Source organism: Psittacula echo (assembly GCF_963264785.1).
Source record: "Psittacula echo genome assembly, chromosome: 4".
Classification (NCBI taxonomy): Eukaryota; Metazoa; Chordata; class Aves; order Psittaciformes; family Psittacidae; genus Psittacula; species Psittacula echo.
Genome location: NC_137738.1, coordinates 36,863,596 through 36,881,534, shown reverse-complemented (window position 1 = coordinate 36,881,534; position 17,939 = coordinate 36,863,596). Strand labels below are relative to the sequence as shown.

Below are 17,939 nucleotides of genomic sequence, written 5' to 3'. Positions count from 1 at the left end.
AGATGTAAAACTAAAGCTGATTTAAATGCTGCAGGAGCATGTGTCTCAGACTGTTTATTTCATCATAGGCACGAACTAGTTAAAATATAACAGCCCCAGTAGGCAATGGTATTTCAGACTGGTCTAATTAGGATGAAAAATACACAGGGACTTAAGGCTGAGGAGTTATACATGCAAATGTTGCAGACCTTCGTAAGAGGAAGAATGTTGTAAAGTGTGTCTTCAGGCTTAGGTTCAACATCCTCTGAAGCTTGCTGATTCTAGAGGGGTTCTTAAATTTGTAAAGCTTTTGCTGGTACAATTGCACATACTGAAGTTTAGATTGAGGGGATTCTTAGACACCCCACCCCCACCCCATTAAATGCCTAGACTTTTTCTTGCTGGTTTGTGAATCTTCAGGTCTTACTCCTCTCACTCAGATTAACTTCAGCACAAATCTGTGATTTGGAGCAGTTATGAACTGTTTTGCTTGAAAAGAGTGAAATGAAGTGTGTATAATTCATAGTCCTGTTACCTTGTTGCCTCAACTAATGGAGTTCTGTGTTGCTTGATTTTTATTTTATTGTTTTATATAGTGGATTATGCATTACACTCCAAATATCTTCAAAGCCTAGACTGAAGCAAGGTCTGGCTATGCATGTTGAGATTCAGTATCGAATTTGATCTGAATATTTGGATGCCAGATTTAGTTCTCTGCTAAAGCTTGATGTGTTTACCTAGACAGTTTTCAGTGTTGACCCTAAAAATAAATGGGAGAGAGAAGCAGGGTAGGAATTGTGTTCATTTAGCAGTACATGAGAAACTGTCAGGTTCTTCTAAAAAAGTGCAGTCTCAGACATGAGAAAGTGTTGGCTATTATACTTATCCTGGTCTTCTGTCTGCAATCTGTTTCCAGAGTAGCAGCCCAAGGTTTATAGCCATTCAGGAATGTGTGGCCACGTTCTTATGGGAAACTGAGGCTGCTTGTCCAATCAAGGACACAAAAGATGATTCTCAGGTGAGAAAGGGGAAGGTGATTGTATTCATCGTCTCAACATACTATTTTTTTTTGTCTTTGGCACTGCTGGTTGCAGTGTTTACATCACTCTTGGAGAAAGCTAACTACAGTGAAGCCTGAGGTTATCTTGATGGAGATGGATGTGATATCTTACTGCCTTCTTGAAGTGTGTCTGAGAAGTGTAACTTCTGACCAAAGTATTCAAGTGCTCTCTCTTGAGAATAGCTTACTTGCTGTGGCACTGAATGTTTCATTTCCTCACCAGGTTACTAGTAAACCTGAGTTTGTATTTAAAGACCTATGTTGTCCTTAGTGTGTACAAATGATCAGTAAATGAGGTGACTCAGTTGCTTCTACTTCACAGGTCTCAACATAAATACATTAGTGTGACAACAGCACTCAGTTAAAATATCCTTGCTCTTAGTGAACCTGATAGGTGTCACCAGCTAAATTGCACTTTTATGTTGGTATGTGGCTGATGTCAATAGACAATTGTCCAGTGAAGTGTTGAATGAAGTGTTGCTACTACCAGAGCTGTATTCTGGTTGTCCAAGTTAAGTTGCTGATGGTATACAGGTTAGGAATATATGTAAATCAATACTTTGTCTCTTTAAACAAGTTAGAGGTAAAACTTAAACAGAATAAATACAGAAGGAGAAAATAATGCTGTTGTAACTTTTTTCAGTCCTGCTCTGTGCGAGATCCAAACACTGGCTTTCTGTTCAATCTGCAACCATTAGCTTCTAAAAAAGGCTATATGACTACTGGCATTGGGAAGACTTTCATGGTAAGGATTTGGACTGTGCAATCTATTGCTTATGGATGCTGTTATGTTTTCCCAGTCTTGCTTATTGAGCAAGTGGAGCTTTGACTAGGTCCTTATGAAATTTGAGTACTGTGCTTGAGGAGGGGGGAATGGAAGATAACTTGATTTGTCTCAGATGGTCTAAAAGTATCAAACTTCTTGTTCTTAGCAAACATAAGGTAGCCATATTTTTGAGGCTATGCATGGTTTTCCAGTTATGGATTCTGTGGCATAATACCATTTTATCTGCTGGTGCTGAAGAAATGGGCAGTGGAAGCGTAGAAGATTAATCTGTCCATATCAGTGTTCTTAATGCAGTCTGCATATATCAGTAGTCCTAGGTTGTCCACAGATATTACCATGCTGGTTTTCAGTCTAAGAATAAACTTGCTGTACTTCTAGTGGGGTGAATTTGTGGACCCAGTAAATTGAAGATTAAGGATATTGTCCTTATGTTATAGTTGGTTGTCTTGCAGTCTAGAAATGACAGTCATTTCATGCTGTTTTAAATAGTTCTTGACAAGTGATGTAGAAATGGCTGATCTTTCTAATGCAGTTAATACTGTGTACACCCACGTTTCAAAATTTCTAGCTAAACATTTGTGGACCCATGCCAGACTGTGGTGAAATCAATGGCAAAGTAGCTGCCGGATGTGAAGCAGAAAATCTGACATCAGTGAGGCTGGTGGAATTGGACAAAACCCTGTATCTGTCTGGTGAAGGGTTTCTAACTCTTACCTACAGCGGTCTTTTTCATAAGAAATCAGGTGAGTTCAGGAAACATGCAGCGGAAATGGATGCTGATGCTGTGCAAATTCTGTGAATGGTCTTCATTCCTTCCTTTTGCATGTACTAAAACCTACTGGGCTTGGTGTTAGTCACTTAAACAAGCTGGTTCATATGGGAATTTTAGGAATAAATCAAATCAGGCAGAATTGTAATGGCTCAGTTTTCTGTAATATATGGCATTTCAAAACTCCTGGAAAGAGACCAAATACAGTATATGATATTTTCTATGGTAACCATAGAAATTCTCTTGGTATTCTATGGTAATCACAGAATATCTCTTATTTTCCCACTTGTGATGTTTTGGTGCCTAATACACAATAGAAAACAAGTGATTGAGCTCTTGTGTACTTTGCTTTAAAAGCTTTTAAAATTTTGATGGCAAATACTACTCCCCCCCCTCCCCATAATTCTACCATTTCTTGTGGGCTGTGGAAAAGAGAATGAACTTAAATTGTGCTACTTAAGTGGTATCAGTATTGTTTGTTCTGTAGTCATTACACTGAACTTCTTACAAGCAAACAAAGTCCCAAACCCAAAGCTCTGCTGTGTGTGATAAAATTTAGAGGTTGCTGGTACAGCTCACTTGATTGTTTTACAGGTTTGCTGTTCCTTCAAATATGTCAAAGACCTAGGAAGCACAATTTACTGAAGATAATTATGCTCTTGAAATGTGTCAAGGCATTCTGTTTCCTGTTTGGAGAGGCAGTTATGGCTGCTAGGCAATTTAGCACGGGTCTCTAAAGAAGGCTTGTGTATTTACAGTTTAAAAACCCATAAACAATAGCATTTTCCTTAAAGCAGTTGGTAATAAGAAACTGTTAGTAAATTTTTCTAAGTCAAGTGTTAGCTTGAATTTAAATTCAAATATTCCCCAAGTGAAGCAGCAGCAGATAAGTGTTTGTTTTACAGGAAAATCAGACATGTTTATGGTGACTTTCATTTGTAATGATTCATATCCTGGAGAGCTTAAGTTTGTGCGTGAAGAGATAAACAGCGAGCTGAACATCCATGATACTTTCTTTGAGTTTCACACAGCTCTGGCCTGTGCTCCTGCTCCTGTAGACTGTCAGGTTACAGGTAAGTACTTGGAATTTGGGTGATCTCTCTCCAACAAATTGGAAGGATTAATTGAACAGCAAACTTCTGTGGAGAAAGGCTTTGTGAATACTTCTTGTAGAGACTTTCATAAGACTTCAAGTGTTTGTAAAAGTTGTAGAGAGGAAGAGAAGGTAAGTTGTTCAAAGAAAGCTTAATTTATGAAGTCAGACAAGAAGCTAATGCGGGATGTAGTGGTATACACAAGAAAGCTGTTAATTGCTTTGAAGATCTTTAATCCTTATCATAACTGGATGCTGCTTCAGCCCAACTCTGAAGAAAATGGGTTAATTTAGTACCTGTCTCTGGAAAAATCACCCGTGAATTGTGGAATTTGGAACTTGGGGGAATTAACTGTCAAGGGAACTCTGTTCTGAATTTGGTGTAGTGACATTTTTTTATGGCAACAATACCTTCTCCTAAGGGATATCTAATGTGATTCTGAAAATTATTTTGAATTATGTGTATTCATCAGTGAAACTTGTAGCAATATTGGGCTTGAAATGATACAAGTATCTAATAGATTGTCTTTCAGCTTACTAGATGTACCATATCTATTTCAGATGCTGCTGGCAATGAGTATGACTTAAGTGACTTAAGCAAAGAGGGTGAACCATGGGTTGCAATAGACACTTCAAAGGAAGCAAAGAAGCGAACATTTTTCTTGAATGTCTGCAAGCCTTTACCCTATGTGCCTGGGTGCCCTGGTAAGCCAAGTGTCAAGCATTTCTTAACTTGTGACTTCGGATACAAGACCTTATATGCAGAATGACATCCATGGTTATTTTAGTAGGATTTCTTGAATCCTGCTTGTTCAGTCACTGAACTTGCATAGACCTAGGTGGGGTACAATAAACAGACTTCCTTGAACTGAGGTCAGTCTTACTGCTCATCAGGACTCTTGCATTGAGATGTGTGAGAATGTATTTAGGAAAAATGCACTGAGAGCAGTAATTGCCAGAATCTTTGATTATTTTGAAGAAAGGAAAGTTCAATGTTGTTGAAGACTTCTAACTGAATGAGGCCATAATGGGAAACTTATGCCATGTCTTATTGCACTTTTAGCCAGTTTGATTTATTTAACCTGTTTTTATTTCGATTTATTTAACATCTGTTATCAGTCTGTGGGAGCAGATAAGTTAGCGCAGTTTTGAAGATTTCATTGAGTGTAGGACAGTAACTTGTTCTATTCCTCAGAAGCTTTAGACACACAATGTCTCTAGCTGTATTTATGAAAACACTTCTGTCATTTTCTGCTTTAGGAATTTAAGATAGACTGCTTTAATGCTCAAAGCTCTCTTAGAGCTACTCCATTAATGTTGTTTTACAATGAAGTTACCTTTTAGTTGTCAAAGCTTTGAACTGAAACACAGGCTTTTTTTTTTTTTTCCTGTAGGTGGTGCCATAGGATCTTGTGTGAAATACACTGATAAAAGCAAGAACCTTGGCGTCATTCAGATAAACCCACAGGCTGCTACTGATGGGTCATTAAGCATTATCTACTTGAATGGTGACATGTGCAAAGATAAGCAGCGTTATTCTACACGTATAATCTTCCAGTGTGATCAGACAATGGTAATTTTCTCTGCCCATTGCTATTTAATTATGAATTTAGAACTTGGACTTATACTGTAACAAAATGGACAGTATTTATTTCTCTTGATATGGAGAGGCTGGTTCTAGAAAGTAATATCTTGTATACAGGCTTTTCACTTGTCTCTTCTTACAACTGCTTTTCTGAGCCTGTAGGACAATAGTGAACTCTATTTTGGTATCCTGTGAGCCACCAAAAGCAGCTCTTTGCTGAAAATGAGTACTGAAATTTGATAATGGAGGTCTTAGACTCTGCAGCTGCAGTAGAAAAGGATTCTGCATGTATGTTTTGAGACATGCAATGTTACTAAGTCTCCTTCACATGGCTTTTTTCTGTAGGGATCACCAGTGTTGGAGCAAGAGGATGACTGTGAGTTTGTATTTGTTTGGAGGACCTTGGCAGCATGTCCTGTTCACAAAGCAGAAGGTAAGTGTAGTTATTTGAGCTTTAAAATATCAAACAAATCTGCACAAGAAGTAAATACTTAGTGAAATTATGTTTGGTTCTTGGCCTGTGAATCTTTCTGTAAAAGGTGCTGGCTTTTGGAGGGATATTTCTTCTGAGCTTTAAGCCAACTAAGAGTCCCATCTAACATCAAAAGTACAACTGAGGCAAATGTACTTCCCTACCTAAGGAAAGAAAATAAAGTAGTAGTGCTGTCTCTGACAAATCATAGTACTACTTTGTTAAATCACAAGCAGACTTGCTGGTGTCTTGTAAATCTTTTAAGGTTTCATGACAATGCAGTTGATTCTGTGCCTGGCAAGTCATTTTGTGTCTCCTGTTGAGGACCGGAAGCTATTCTGTGAACTTGACCCGTGTTATACAGTGTGGGAGACATTAGTGGGAAGAGTATCAGAGTCTACAGCTGGCTCTAGGACATATAAGAAGGAATCACAGGTTCTAGTTCTGGTATTTAGTTGGCTTTTAGATAGGAAGTTGAGTGTGCAGGTATCCTCTCTCCCATTGCAGGCTTTGTTTTACAACTTGTAACGATGCAATGCCTTGAAAATCATCCAGACGTTCTGCAAAGAGTCTGTTGCAACAGTACTAGATGTTATTGAAACTGCCAGTGATCTCATGTGGCATGAGTAATATTTACAAGCTGCTGTTCTGTAGCACGCAATTAGTGTGCAGGACACTGGTGACAGGAGTTGTGGTTTTGAAGGGAGGGAAACTGAGGTCTTTAACTTGGTACCAATTTGTTGAAGAATTGAGGGGAGTGTAAAAATCGTGTGAAACAATCTGATTTTTTTTTTTTTTTTTTTTAGATTTTTTTTTAAAGCTTCAGATATTGAGCAAAAGGTCACTTTAAAGCTGAGGACTTAATCAGGGGCAAAGTTACTGTTGTGTATCAGCTGATTGGGCTTGTGAAACTTGAATTTTCCCAAACTTTTTCTGTATACATCTTGGTAGACCCATAGCTGTAGTTATGATTTCCTATGATCAGTTATTTGCTTACTCAGCAAGCTTCCTAGCTGTTAAAAGAAGGTACAGGACTGACATCTAGGGCAACTTTTGCTTTGGCCTTGTGACCTTGCTGTTCTTTCCAGATAATTAAGCAAGTGCTGGACTTAGTGTCTCTGGTTCTGTACTTAACCTTCAGCATGGCTGAAGGAAGAACCTGTGAGGCCACTTTGAGGTTTCTGAGCTAGTCTGACTTGCATTTTGCTTTAGTGGTGGTAATAAAAGAAATGTTCCTTTTATAGCTTGCTCTCATAGTTCTAGATACTGATGGCTTCCTGAAATGAGCTGTTTAGCTGGACTAAAATGGTTTTTCACTGTCACTGCCTAAAGTGCCAGTTACTCATTTTTGTGGCTTTATTTGTGCCAGTAAGCCTTAATTGTCCTAAGGCACAGCTTATATATAATCTTTCTTAAATATAATAATAATAATAATAATAATAACCTTCATTAAATTCTTAAATTTTCCTTAAAGGAGATAATTGCCAGGTGAAAGATCCAAGGTATGGTCATGTTTATAACCTGAAGCCACTTTCCAATAAAGACATAAAAGTGAGTACAGATGAGTACGACTACTACTTCAGAGTTTGTGGAGAAATAACAGAACCTTGCAAACCAGAGGCTAACGCTGTGTCATCGTGTCAAGTAAAGAAGATGGACAGTACTTTCAGAAAAGTAGCAGGTATAGCACTTGTTTGGAAGGAACTTGGAGAATGGGAAGATGAATCAGGGTGTAACTGAAGCCTACTATGACATGAGAAGGGTTCTTTCTCATCTTGTACATCTTATGAGATAAAGCACCTTACCACTTTTGCTCTTTTGCAAATAAAATGTCATGTATATAGTTATCTTGTCATGCAACTAGGAATGTGCTCAACCTTGCTGTACTGGAGTAGTATTCATACAATAACTAGGTCATGAGGTCAACTAGGAAGGTTGAGGTCTTTCTATCAGTACTTTCTTGTGTATGTTGTTGCTGTCTGTGTAACCCTGTTGCCAGAGGCATTACTGCAGTCATGTATCTACTGGATTAGCTGTTTACATTTCTTAACTCTTTGCTTCTAGGCTTGTCTACAGAAAAACTGACTTTCAAAAATGGTTTAATAATGATTAATTACACCAATGGAGAAAAATGTCATAAAATCTATGAACGATCAACTGCCATATTATTCTATTGTGACAAGACTACATCTGAGGTTAGTTTCGAAATACATGCTTCCTGTACATAATGGCTTCTAGAGTTGCCCCTTACTAAGTGTGTGGAAGGGTAAGGTGAACATGGAACTAGCTTCCCTCAAGGGCTGCTAATCATTTACAGATTAGCTAGCAGAGTGAAAGGTCCTAGGAAGTGATAAAAAATGAGGAATACTTTGAATTTTCTATTTGTGGAAGGTACCTCTGTCATGCCTCAGGAGTCAGGCCATGTTGTTCTTTAAGGGATGCTTCCTATGAGCAAAGCTCTTGAAGATATTGGGAAGGGATGTTCTCCCGGAAATAACGGCTGTTTCTTCATTTCTGCATAAGAAATGAAAGGTAGAAGGATGAACCCACAGGAAAGCAGGTATTACATGGCCTGATCAAATTAAGCTGGTTACTTGCTTTTAGTATCTTTCTCTGTACTTCTTACTGTTCTTAAACACTGGTGCCTAGAGTTACTTTTGATCGTCCCCTTTTGCCGTGGAGGAGGTAGAAGCTCCTAATGGCACTTCCTATCAGAAGTGTGCATGTGGATAAACTCAAGTTTGGGAGAAGCCATGCTTTCAGCTAATGAGAGGTGTGTCATGTGTCTCCTAAGATAATATGTAAACACAAGTTCCTGGATCTTCTGAAGTAAAACAGACATTCTGGTAGCTTGAGTGTGTCTAAGCGATAAAGTAAATTCCTTTTTATGTTCTGTTCTTTCAGCCTGTATTTTTGAAGGAAACTCCAGATTGCACCTACATGTTTGAATGGCATACTCAGTATGCTTGCCCACCTGTTAAATCTACTGAGTGCTCCTACAAGTAAGTTGTTTCATAAACTTAAAATGGAGCTGTATGATGTCAGAAAGAAATATAGCCTTATTGCAACTCTGCCAGTGCTATCCTGCCACTTTAGCTATTGTGTTTTGACTTTGTGAGTAAATAGCTAATGTGGCATTCGATGCCAACGCAATGTATTTTTAGTAGCTTTCGCAATTTATACTTTCTAAAACTAATTTCACTAAAGAAAAATACTTTCTTTGAACTTCTTTTGGAGGATAAACTTGGTATCAAAGCGAACTGTTTGGTATGCAGTTATTGATTGTTGAACTCTGAGTATGTTAGGTTGTTTTAAGTGTCTAGTTACTATTTAACTATAGCTAATTTAAACAAGAATACAATTCCTGTCTGTTGGGAACTTCCACCTAACCCAGCTCCAGTAAAAATGTATTTTATTTCTGTCACAACCAAGTATTAGCTCATTAAGATTTGATAAGTGAGATCAAATGTGGCTAATAATTGGCCTGGAGTTTTAATATCTGGCACCATGATAGGTTTCTAACTGAAGGTGAAACAATCCACTCTGGCTGTGCATCTGTGCTTGCCATGCACTGAAAGCCTGCATGCTTCCATGAAAAGTCAGAATTACTCTTGCGTCGGCTGAAGGCTGCATGCTCATGGACAGTTACTGTGCGGATGGCTGGTGCAGTGGTACATCTCTGTATTGAATTTGAGGTTTGTAGGGAGAAATGAGTCTAGTGCATATTTCTTTTCCAGCATGGTACTCTGCTTAGAGTTATTGGGTTAAAAGGTCTTACAGTAACTTAAGAATTGTAGCTTACAATTACTTGATTTCTTTTTAGATGTCCCTTAATTTGAATCCTTTGTCTTCCTTACAGGGATGATGAAGGAAACTTCTATGACTTTTCATCTCTGACACGGCATAGAGAGAATTGGGAGGCAATTGCTCTGTCTGCTACTGTACAGAAGTACTATATTAATGTCTGCAAGCCCTTAGTACCATATGGTGCTGCACGTAAGAGCAAAACAAAAACGTATTCTTGCTGTAGATAGGGGAGGCAAATGGTAGGACAGTACTGTTGTGAAGAGTGAAAAATTCAGAGAGGATTATGTGGTGTAATTTCAGCACCAGAGGGAAGGGTACACTATGGGCCTGATTTCCATCTGCTTGGCAGGTGAGATTTGCTATCAGGTCTTATCTTCTCTTGATAACATCAGCACTTTAGCTCTTCCATTCTTACCCAAAGTCTGCTATAGCTTTTAAAGATTAAAATAATCTTTTGATGCAGGATGTTAACTTCAACATTTTCTCTGTAGCATCATCTCACTGACTCTGCATCTTGTGCAGTGGAAAACCAGATAACAGACTGTAGCCTTTACCATGTGTAGTAGTCAGCTTCCCCAGTAGTAGCTGCCACTACTTTCTACATGACCTTGAGTGAAGTGAAGCTGTTGCTGCTACTTGTGATTTTCGGGGAAGAATGCTTTTGACAGTGACTTGGAGAGAAGTCAGCCACGACATAATCTGAGAGTAGAGAGTGGAGTTTTTATTCCAGGCATGTAAGCCTTAATAACATTTGGAGTAATAATACAGATTTTTTTCATCTGTATAGGTTCCTGTCCTTCTGATGCTGCTGCCTCCCTCATGGAAGGTGCAAAATGTACAAGTCTTGGGGAAGTGGCTGATGGTCCCCGGTGGGAAAATGGCATTTCTATTCTGAAATATATTAATGGGGAGCAATGTCCAGATAAAATTCGCAGGAAAACAACAATATTGCGCCTCAAGTGTGATGAAAGCAAAATTGTAAGTGCGCTGCCTCTGGCAGGGTTTTATGTTTTCATGAGTTTCTCATACCACTGTATGTGTTTGGAGAATGGTGGGCAGTTCTTATCCATTCTGTAATAGTCTGTAGGTGATGAGAGCCAGTCTTGTAAGCAGACTGGCTTATAAGTACTTAAACTTTAGATGCTAAGCAGTTTTTAAGAGATCTTTTGTGCAATTTGCTAGCACAGATTTTTATCATCTGCAATAGCTTCACATTTTCTGCATCTTGAAGATGAATATATTGTAGACTGTGAAGTGTTTCAAGTAGTAAATAATGCTACTGACTGTGTAATTCTTAATTCTTGCACACCTGTATGCCTTGCTGTTAAGTATCTTTTATTTGGTGAATGTCTTACCATCACCTTTTAGGTTTTCTGTTGTCCAGCTAAGCTGCTCTTAGCTCTCATCTCACCAATTTTATTGTTCCTCATAATGATTCTGTACTGTTGTGTATTTGGAATAGTCATAGTTAAACACTCTGTCCTTGGATTAATTCACTGGACCGCGATGGTGTGTCAAGTCCTAAGACTGGCATTTGAATTGAGCTCACTTTACAGGCATTGGGGATTAATGCTGTGCCATGAAATCTTAACACTATCACTCTATAGAGATGTCACTCTCTCCACTGTTTCATGTTCAGGAGTCAAAGCCAGAACTTATAACAGCCATTGAAGATTGTGAATATACCTTCTTATGGTTCACTGCTGCTGCATGTCCTCTTAAAAGCAATGTGCAAAATGACTGCAGGGTAACCAATCCTGCAACAGGTAAGGAGGCGGCCTCAGGATTTTCTATGTGGAAGATGGTGCTGGAGGCAGCACTACTGCGCTTGCATTCTTGAGGGACTTCATTAGAAAAGGGCAGTGTGGCACATTCTCTGGATAGTGTCTAACAAGCTTATTAGTGGGTAGAAATATTGTTTAAGGTACTGCAGTGTCCCTTGGAACATAAGTAATCTATAGTTCTGAAACTAGTTTTAATTCTATGAATAGGAATTAGTAACTGTTTGCCTTTTTAAGCTAGCAGGCATGTAGAGGCTGGTTGACCTTCCTACTAAATTAAGTTACTGAAAGCTTTTAATACAAAGAAATGTCTTTGTTTTGTATCTGGGAAAAGAAAAAGAAGATTAAATTTATTCCCTGATGTGTCTACAGGCCACCTCTTTGATTTGACATCACTAAAGCGAGAGTCTGGCTATACCATCATTGGTTCACATAACAGAAAAATTGAGTTGAATGTTTGCGCTGCAGCTAAAACTTCATGTGCTAATGGAGCTGGTAAGCATCTAACCCTTCTAATGCTGTAGTTGCTGACTATAGGATACCCAAAGGAAATACGTATGCTCAAGTTTACAGTAAAATGTGAGGAACAAGTTTTACTTCACATGTGGAAGGAGTGAAGTGTGAAGCTGAATTGGCTAGGAAAAGATCCTTAAACTGTTTTAAGAAATTATGTATTCCTATGAAATTCCTAAACTCATATGGGCTGACTTCGAGTCCAATCCCTTTAGGTCCACGTGGGTGAGTATTCTTTTGGACATGAGTGTAGGAATGTGGATGCTTCTGCTGTGCCTCTTGACTTGGGAAAAGGAAAAAGTTACAAGATTCCAGCTAGAGTAAGCTGAACACAAAAATTGCTCTATGGTGATTGTATTGATGTTACATGTCTGCATTTCAAATCCCTGCCAACCCTCTTTCTAGCATTCTGTTCTGTTTTGGATGCTTCTAAAATATCAGAAGTTAACTTGTATTTTAAGCTGCTTACTAGCAGGCTGAATTGTTAGCTCCTCTGTCAAACTGATGAAATAATTTTTAAGCATCTTAAATGCTAAAATAGCAGTATTGCTTGTGAATCAAAAATATTTTTGTGTAGTTAAAAAGAAATACTTGATGGATTTGGTTTTTAAGTGGCATCTTAATAAAATGATATATATAATCTGGCTGATATTTTGTGTTAATCTCTGTTTTCCGAGAAGTGGTAACCAAACATTCTGCTCTGTGATTGCTTAAGTGTGTATAGATGCAGTATATTCTGCTGCTTAATGAAGCATTAAAGACAATATTTGGTCTTTGTTTTAGTGCAGTTCAGCTCAGTTTAATTGCAACTCCAGATGGTTTTAAAACATTTCTCATAGGAAAATTAAAGTCAAGCTAAAATGCTGAGTTTCCTGCTATTCATGTTGCAAGGTGCAGTTTTGAAAGGCAGTTACATCAGACTTGATTTGTTTGTTCATTTTTCTTTTTTATTCTTTAGCTGTCTGTATTACTGGTGGAACAAAACCAATTAATGCTGGAAAACTAAATAAAACTTTAACTTACGAAGATCAAGTGGTAAAGCTTGTGTATGAAGATGGAGATCCTTGCCCTGCAGACCCTGAACTGAAGCATAGAAGCTATTTAAGCTTTGTATGCAAGTCTGATGCTGGAGATGACAGCCTGCCTGTTTTTCTGTCTTTTGATGAGCAGACATGCACTAGTTACTTCTCTTGGCATACCTCCTTGGCTTGTGAGGAAGAGGTAAAACTTACTTGTATGGAAAGCACCTGTGGGACTAATAGCAATATGTCTTTTAAATTCCTTGAGGGACAGCCTCTTCCTTTAGTACAGAACTCAAGTTCATGTAGAAGTTCTCAAATACTTTTCTTACTGACTTGTTCACCAGGGATGAACAATACTTGGAAAATTCTGGTCCACATGGTGAGCCAAGTTAAAACTTCAACACTGCAGAATAACTCCTCTGTGGAACCTATTCATCTGCTTTTCTGTACAGCTCAAAAGGAAGCCATAGGGCATCTTCTTGGGAATCGATGGTTAAGATCGTCCAATACAACAGGCCAACAGACCTTAAGTCAAGTTGAGGATGGATAGCATCTCTCTACATGGGGATGGGGTTGTTTTTCCTCCTCATTGCAGTCTCAGTACTACCGTAGCTCTTGCTTCCATTTAGGAAGAACATTTTCCATTTTATTTTCCCTGACAGGAATTGTTCTGTGTTCCCTCTTTTGTAAGAGTTCTGCTATACATAGCTCTGATTTCCTCTTAAGTAGTATGTACCATGCTGCAATGCAAATCATAGTGCCTGAAAACATTGTGTTTTCTAGCCTATTAGCTGTGTTTGGTGATCACTTTTCATGGTGTATCCACAGTGACTTTTGCTACTTCAGCATGGTGGTAGCTAGGTAGCAATGATGATTATTTGTCTTGAAATTAAACAGTAGTTTTGTTAGTTGCTTCTTACCTAATACCTAAACAAGAATAGACTTCCTGAAGTCCAGGTAGGCTGTCAATAAGCTTATGCACTTCAGGAATGTGTGAAATGGGTTCTGAGGAAATGCAGTACTCAAGCCAGCTTGCAATACAGTAACTTTAGATTGTTACAACCAAGCCTGTTTATTGGAGGTGGTCCAGTAACATGTGGAGGTGGGGAGAGAAAGGAAAGAACTGAAGGATGTACTAGTCTTATGAGAATGTAGTGACTATGTATGCTGGAGTATGCATGCCAGAACTTTACATCTTAATATTCTTCTGATATGGATTCAATCCTATAAGAATGTTTGAGGATTTTCATATGCGACTTGTAGGTGCTTAGTATCTATAGACAAACAATTGTAACAAATGCTGCTTTATTTAAATTAAATTTGAAGCTTTTAAATGCAACCAAACTTGTGGCCCTATGAAGCACAGGATGTTTGTCAATAAATCAAAGCATGTAATAAAAGAATAAGGGAAAAAAATATACTTTCTTGTAGGTGAAGTGCTCAGTATTGAACGGTAGTTCCATTATTGACCTGTCTCCTCTGATCCATCGCACTGGGTATTATGAGGCATTTGTGGATGAAGATGATACAACTGATGCTTCTCCAGACTTCTACATCAACATTTGTGAGCCTCTTAATCCTATCAAAGATGTCAGTTGTCCACCTGGAGCAGCTGTTTGCATGGTTCCTGTTAATGAATCACCAATAGTAAGTACGATGCCTGGAATCACTGAAAGGTGCATTTTCCTGCTAGTTTAAAACAGTATCCTTTCCAACCCTAACTATTCTATGATTCCGTGATCCCTGCCTGGAGACCTGATTTGAACCAGAAGCTTGGGAACAGGTTAAAGAAATAGAATACAAAATTGAAATCTATCCTGCAAAATTCCCTTTCATCACTTTTCCCTAGGAAGAAGTATTTTCCTGTCCTGAAAAGCAGGGATATTTTTGGGTGTCAGAAGATTCCATACAGTGACAAATACGAAAAATTACTAGAGATTTTTATTTAGTGCTGTGTGCCATATGCAGAGACTGGAAAGCAGAGTGCATCTTAATCTGTTGGTTTTGGCACAGAAATGGCATGCTTGATCATGCAATAGCCTGTTGCAATATGGAGCAGGGTATGTCCTAGCATGTTCCAAAGTATATTTGGTACTTACATGTAAACACTTGACAGCTGCATGAATAGAAAGCCTGTGACAGAATATTGGTTAACTTGTCTGTGTTATTACCTTGAGAGATGAAGGCTCTTACCTTTTGCGATCTTGTTTGTGAGCTGTAGAAGGTGCATATAAAAAGTTGAAATTGTTTTCCAGGAACTTCTACATTGATCTAGGGACCTTACTCTAGTGTTAATACTATGCTATTTTTAAGTCATGTGTTGGTATTTTGGCACAGTGATTTAAAGAAGAATCTACCTGTAAGGTGCAGAACCTCCTTGGCTTTTGTCAAGCTTAATCAAAGAGTATTTTGAGCTGCTCAACTTGTGTTTTATTAGGATTGAATTATAACAACTGTTCTTTGAGTATAGAATACAGTTTTCAAAAATGCAGTAGTTGTGCTCCCTTGTAAACTAAACAGATGAATCTGAATTGACCTGAATCTCTGAGCTGATCTGAGATCTATGTGTGTTCTATAAGTCTCTTAATCCATATTTTTGCTTGTGTAGGATATTGGTCGTGTTATTGAACCTCCAAAGTTAAACGAGGCAGTAAATGAAGTTTACATCACTTACAACAGCACTACTCCTTGTCAGATAAACAACAAATTGAACTATACTTCTCTTATTGTATTTCACTGCAGCCAAGGAACTAGTCTGGTAAGACATCTATTAAAATAATTTTGATACTGGAATGCAATGGGAATTGGGTAGTAACCAATGTTAGCTTTGCTTAAACCAAGGATTTATTTCTAGCATGTAAGCATAGGCTTGTTTCAACAAGGAATATAGTTAGTATATATATTCTTCATACTTAAACACTTAGTATTTGTCTTGTCAACCAGGCAAAATTTCATAGAGGGCATGAACTTTAGGCTTGACAGTAGCAGATTCTGATGGTTTCAAGGATCAGATTCCACTGAAGTAATGTAGCAATAACTTATTGCTGGCATTAAACTAATGCTGTGTTGCACCTTGTCTGAGACCAAAAGCTTGTACTTATACCACAAGCTAACACAAGACCCAGTGTAACTGTTGGTAAACCTATTACTGTGAAATATTTTCCTTGTGTTGTAACCCTTTGCATAATCATATGCAGCTATAAAAATTTGCATGTAGATACTTCTGGGTTTTTTTGTGTTGACACTTGAATACTAAATTGAGGTTGAATGGTGGTGTGAATCTAACACTTCTTGAATTTTCTGAATGCTGTAACAGGCTGTAGAGAAGCAGTTACATATGATGATTGACAAACTAGAGCTTGTTGAAGATACTCAGTGGAACCACTTTCCATTAACATGGGGCATGAGCTGAAACTGGAGGCAGCTCTGAATATTACACAGTCCATATTCATTTTTATTTAAAATGCAACAAAGGAAATGGCATTTCTTTCTAAACCTCAGCTCAGTGAACTTTCTTAATGTTCTCTACTATGGAGAAACATAGTGCTCCCACACTTTGTTGCTGCTTGCAACTAAGTTGAACAATCAAAATCTTGATGTTAATTAATAAACAACCTTGTGTACTTCAGTTACTGCTTTGATTGTTTTCTGGAGCTAGGTAGAATGTACTTCATTTGTAGCTTTTTTGTTACAGGTTGTAATACAAAGGTATGATGTTTGTCCTACAGTCAGTAAAGTCTAGCCTTGGTAATAACTGAGGCTAACTGTTGCAGGGCAGGGGGATGCAGAAAGAACAACAAACTCCCCAAAATTTAAACCTAATATATCTTGCTGTGTTCTTTGGTAACAGGGCAAACCAAAGATGATGAGGAAACTTGACTGCAGTTTTGTGTTTGAGTGGGAAACTCCAGTTGTGTGTCCTGATAAAGTGAAAACTTTAGGCTGCTCTGTGACTGATGAACAGCTACACTATACTTTTAACCTAACCAGCCTTTCTGGAAGCTCATTTGAGGTAATCCCTTCTGGTGATGTGATTTCACTCCCCCTTCTCTTCCCTCCCCCCATTCTCCCTCCCTTAATTGACCATTGCTATCAACGTTTTAAATCTGAGCAGTGTTTTTTTTTTTTATTAAGCATCCTGGAGTGCAAGAGGAGACTGAAGCATGTGCTGCAGCTGTAGTCAGTGCTGATATTTGTTTGGCCTCTGACAGAGGGAATAATATTTGAGGAATAACATTAGGGTTTTAATGTTTTTGAGAGGGAAAGTCATGGGTATACTTATGGAGAAAGGAAGGAGAAATCTTCACCTGTGGCAGAATCCTGAGTATGAAAGCAAGTCTGCTGAACAGACTATATCCTTGGTCTGAGGGTGCACTTTATCTGCAGTTTTGCTATTCTAAAGAAGGCTAGACTTGCAAAATTAGCTGTCATTTTTTTCTTCTGCATTATGCAAGTACTGCATGAAGACTTGGTTTATAAAGCATTTGGCTGTTTCTTTGTAAATATTGACTGTAGGCTCTAAGGCAGCCTTGTTTGTGATTCTTCTGGATGTCCACACAGGTATTTTCTGGATCCAACAGTTACCGCGTTGGTGTGTGCAGTAAGGCAGCAGACTTGCCCCAGGGAAAATGCAAAGATGGGGCAGTGTGCCTGATGTCTGAAAGTGGTACATCATCCTTTGGAAACGTGAAGGAAATGAAAATGGACTATAGCCACCAGGATGAAACAGTCATCTTGCAGTATACTGGGGGTGATTGGTGCCCTCCAGGTGAGATTGAAGCAGGCCCATTCTTTATATAAAACTTTTTTTCCCTTAAAATATGAGGGTTTGTTGTGATAGTTGGGAATCCACATGGATTTTGCATATATTAATAGAAACATGTAATTTTGTTATAGCTTAGTGTGATACATGTGATTTAACATTATGTGTCAACTAGAAGAGAGAGTGCAGCTTTTCTGTAAGGATTATCATAATTTATTTTGTGTGATATTCTAATTTTCTAATTGGGTTTAGACTCTATGTTTCAGTATTTTTTTTGTCTGCCTATGGCTTTTCTTTAGTATAGAAGTA

General features: G+C 38.2%; 1 protein-coding gene across 1 annotated transcript in view; it reads left to right on the top strand.

Moving 5' to 3' along the window:
- IGF2R (insulin like growth factor 2 receptor) overlaps nt 1-17,939 on the top strand; it is a gene marked incomplete at its 5' end in the record, with an annotated part of 62,998 nt that overhangs the window by 28,625 nt on the left and 16,434 nt on the right. The window contains 19 exon segments of the mRNA XM_080615074.1: nt 896-997; nt 1,683-1,784; nt 2,395-2,569; nt 3,501-3,668; nt 4,250-4,393; nt 5,083-5,261; nt 5,619-5,706; nt 7,220-7,426; nt 7,810-7,940; nt 8,650-8,747; nt 9,605-9,741; nt 10,340-10,530; nt 11,192-11,318; nt 11,706-11,828; nt 12,805-13,067; nt 14,300-14,515; nt 15,477-15,626; nt 16,719-16,880; nt 17,429-17,636. Coding sequence (XP_080471200.1) covers nt 896-997; nt 1,683-1,784; nt 2,395-2,569; nt 3,501-3,668; nt 4,250-4,393; nt 5,083-5,261; nt 5,619-5,706; nt 7,220-7,426; nt 7,810-7,940; nt 8,650-8,747; nt 9,605-9,741; nt 10,340-10,530; nt 11,192-11,318; nt 11,706-11,828; nt 12,805-13,067; nt 14,300-14,515; nt 15,477-15,626; nt 16,719-16,880; nt 17,429-17,636 — 2,971 coding nt within the window.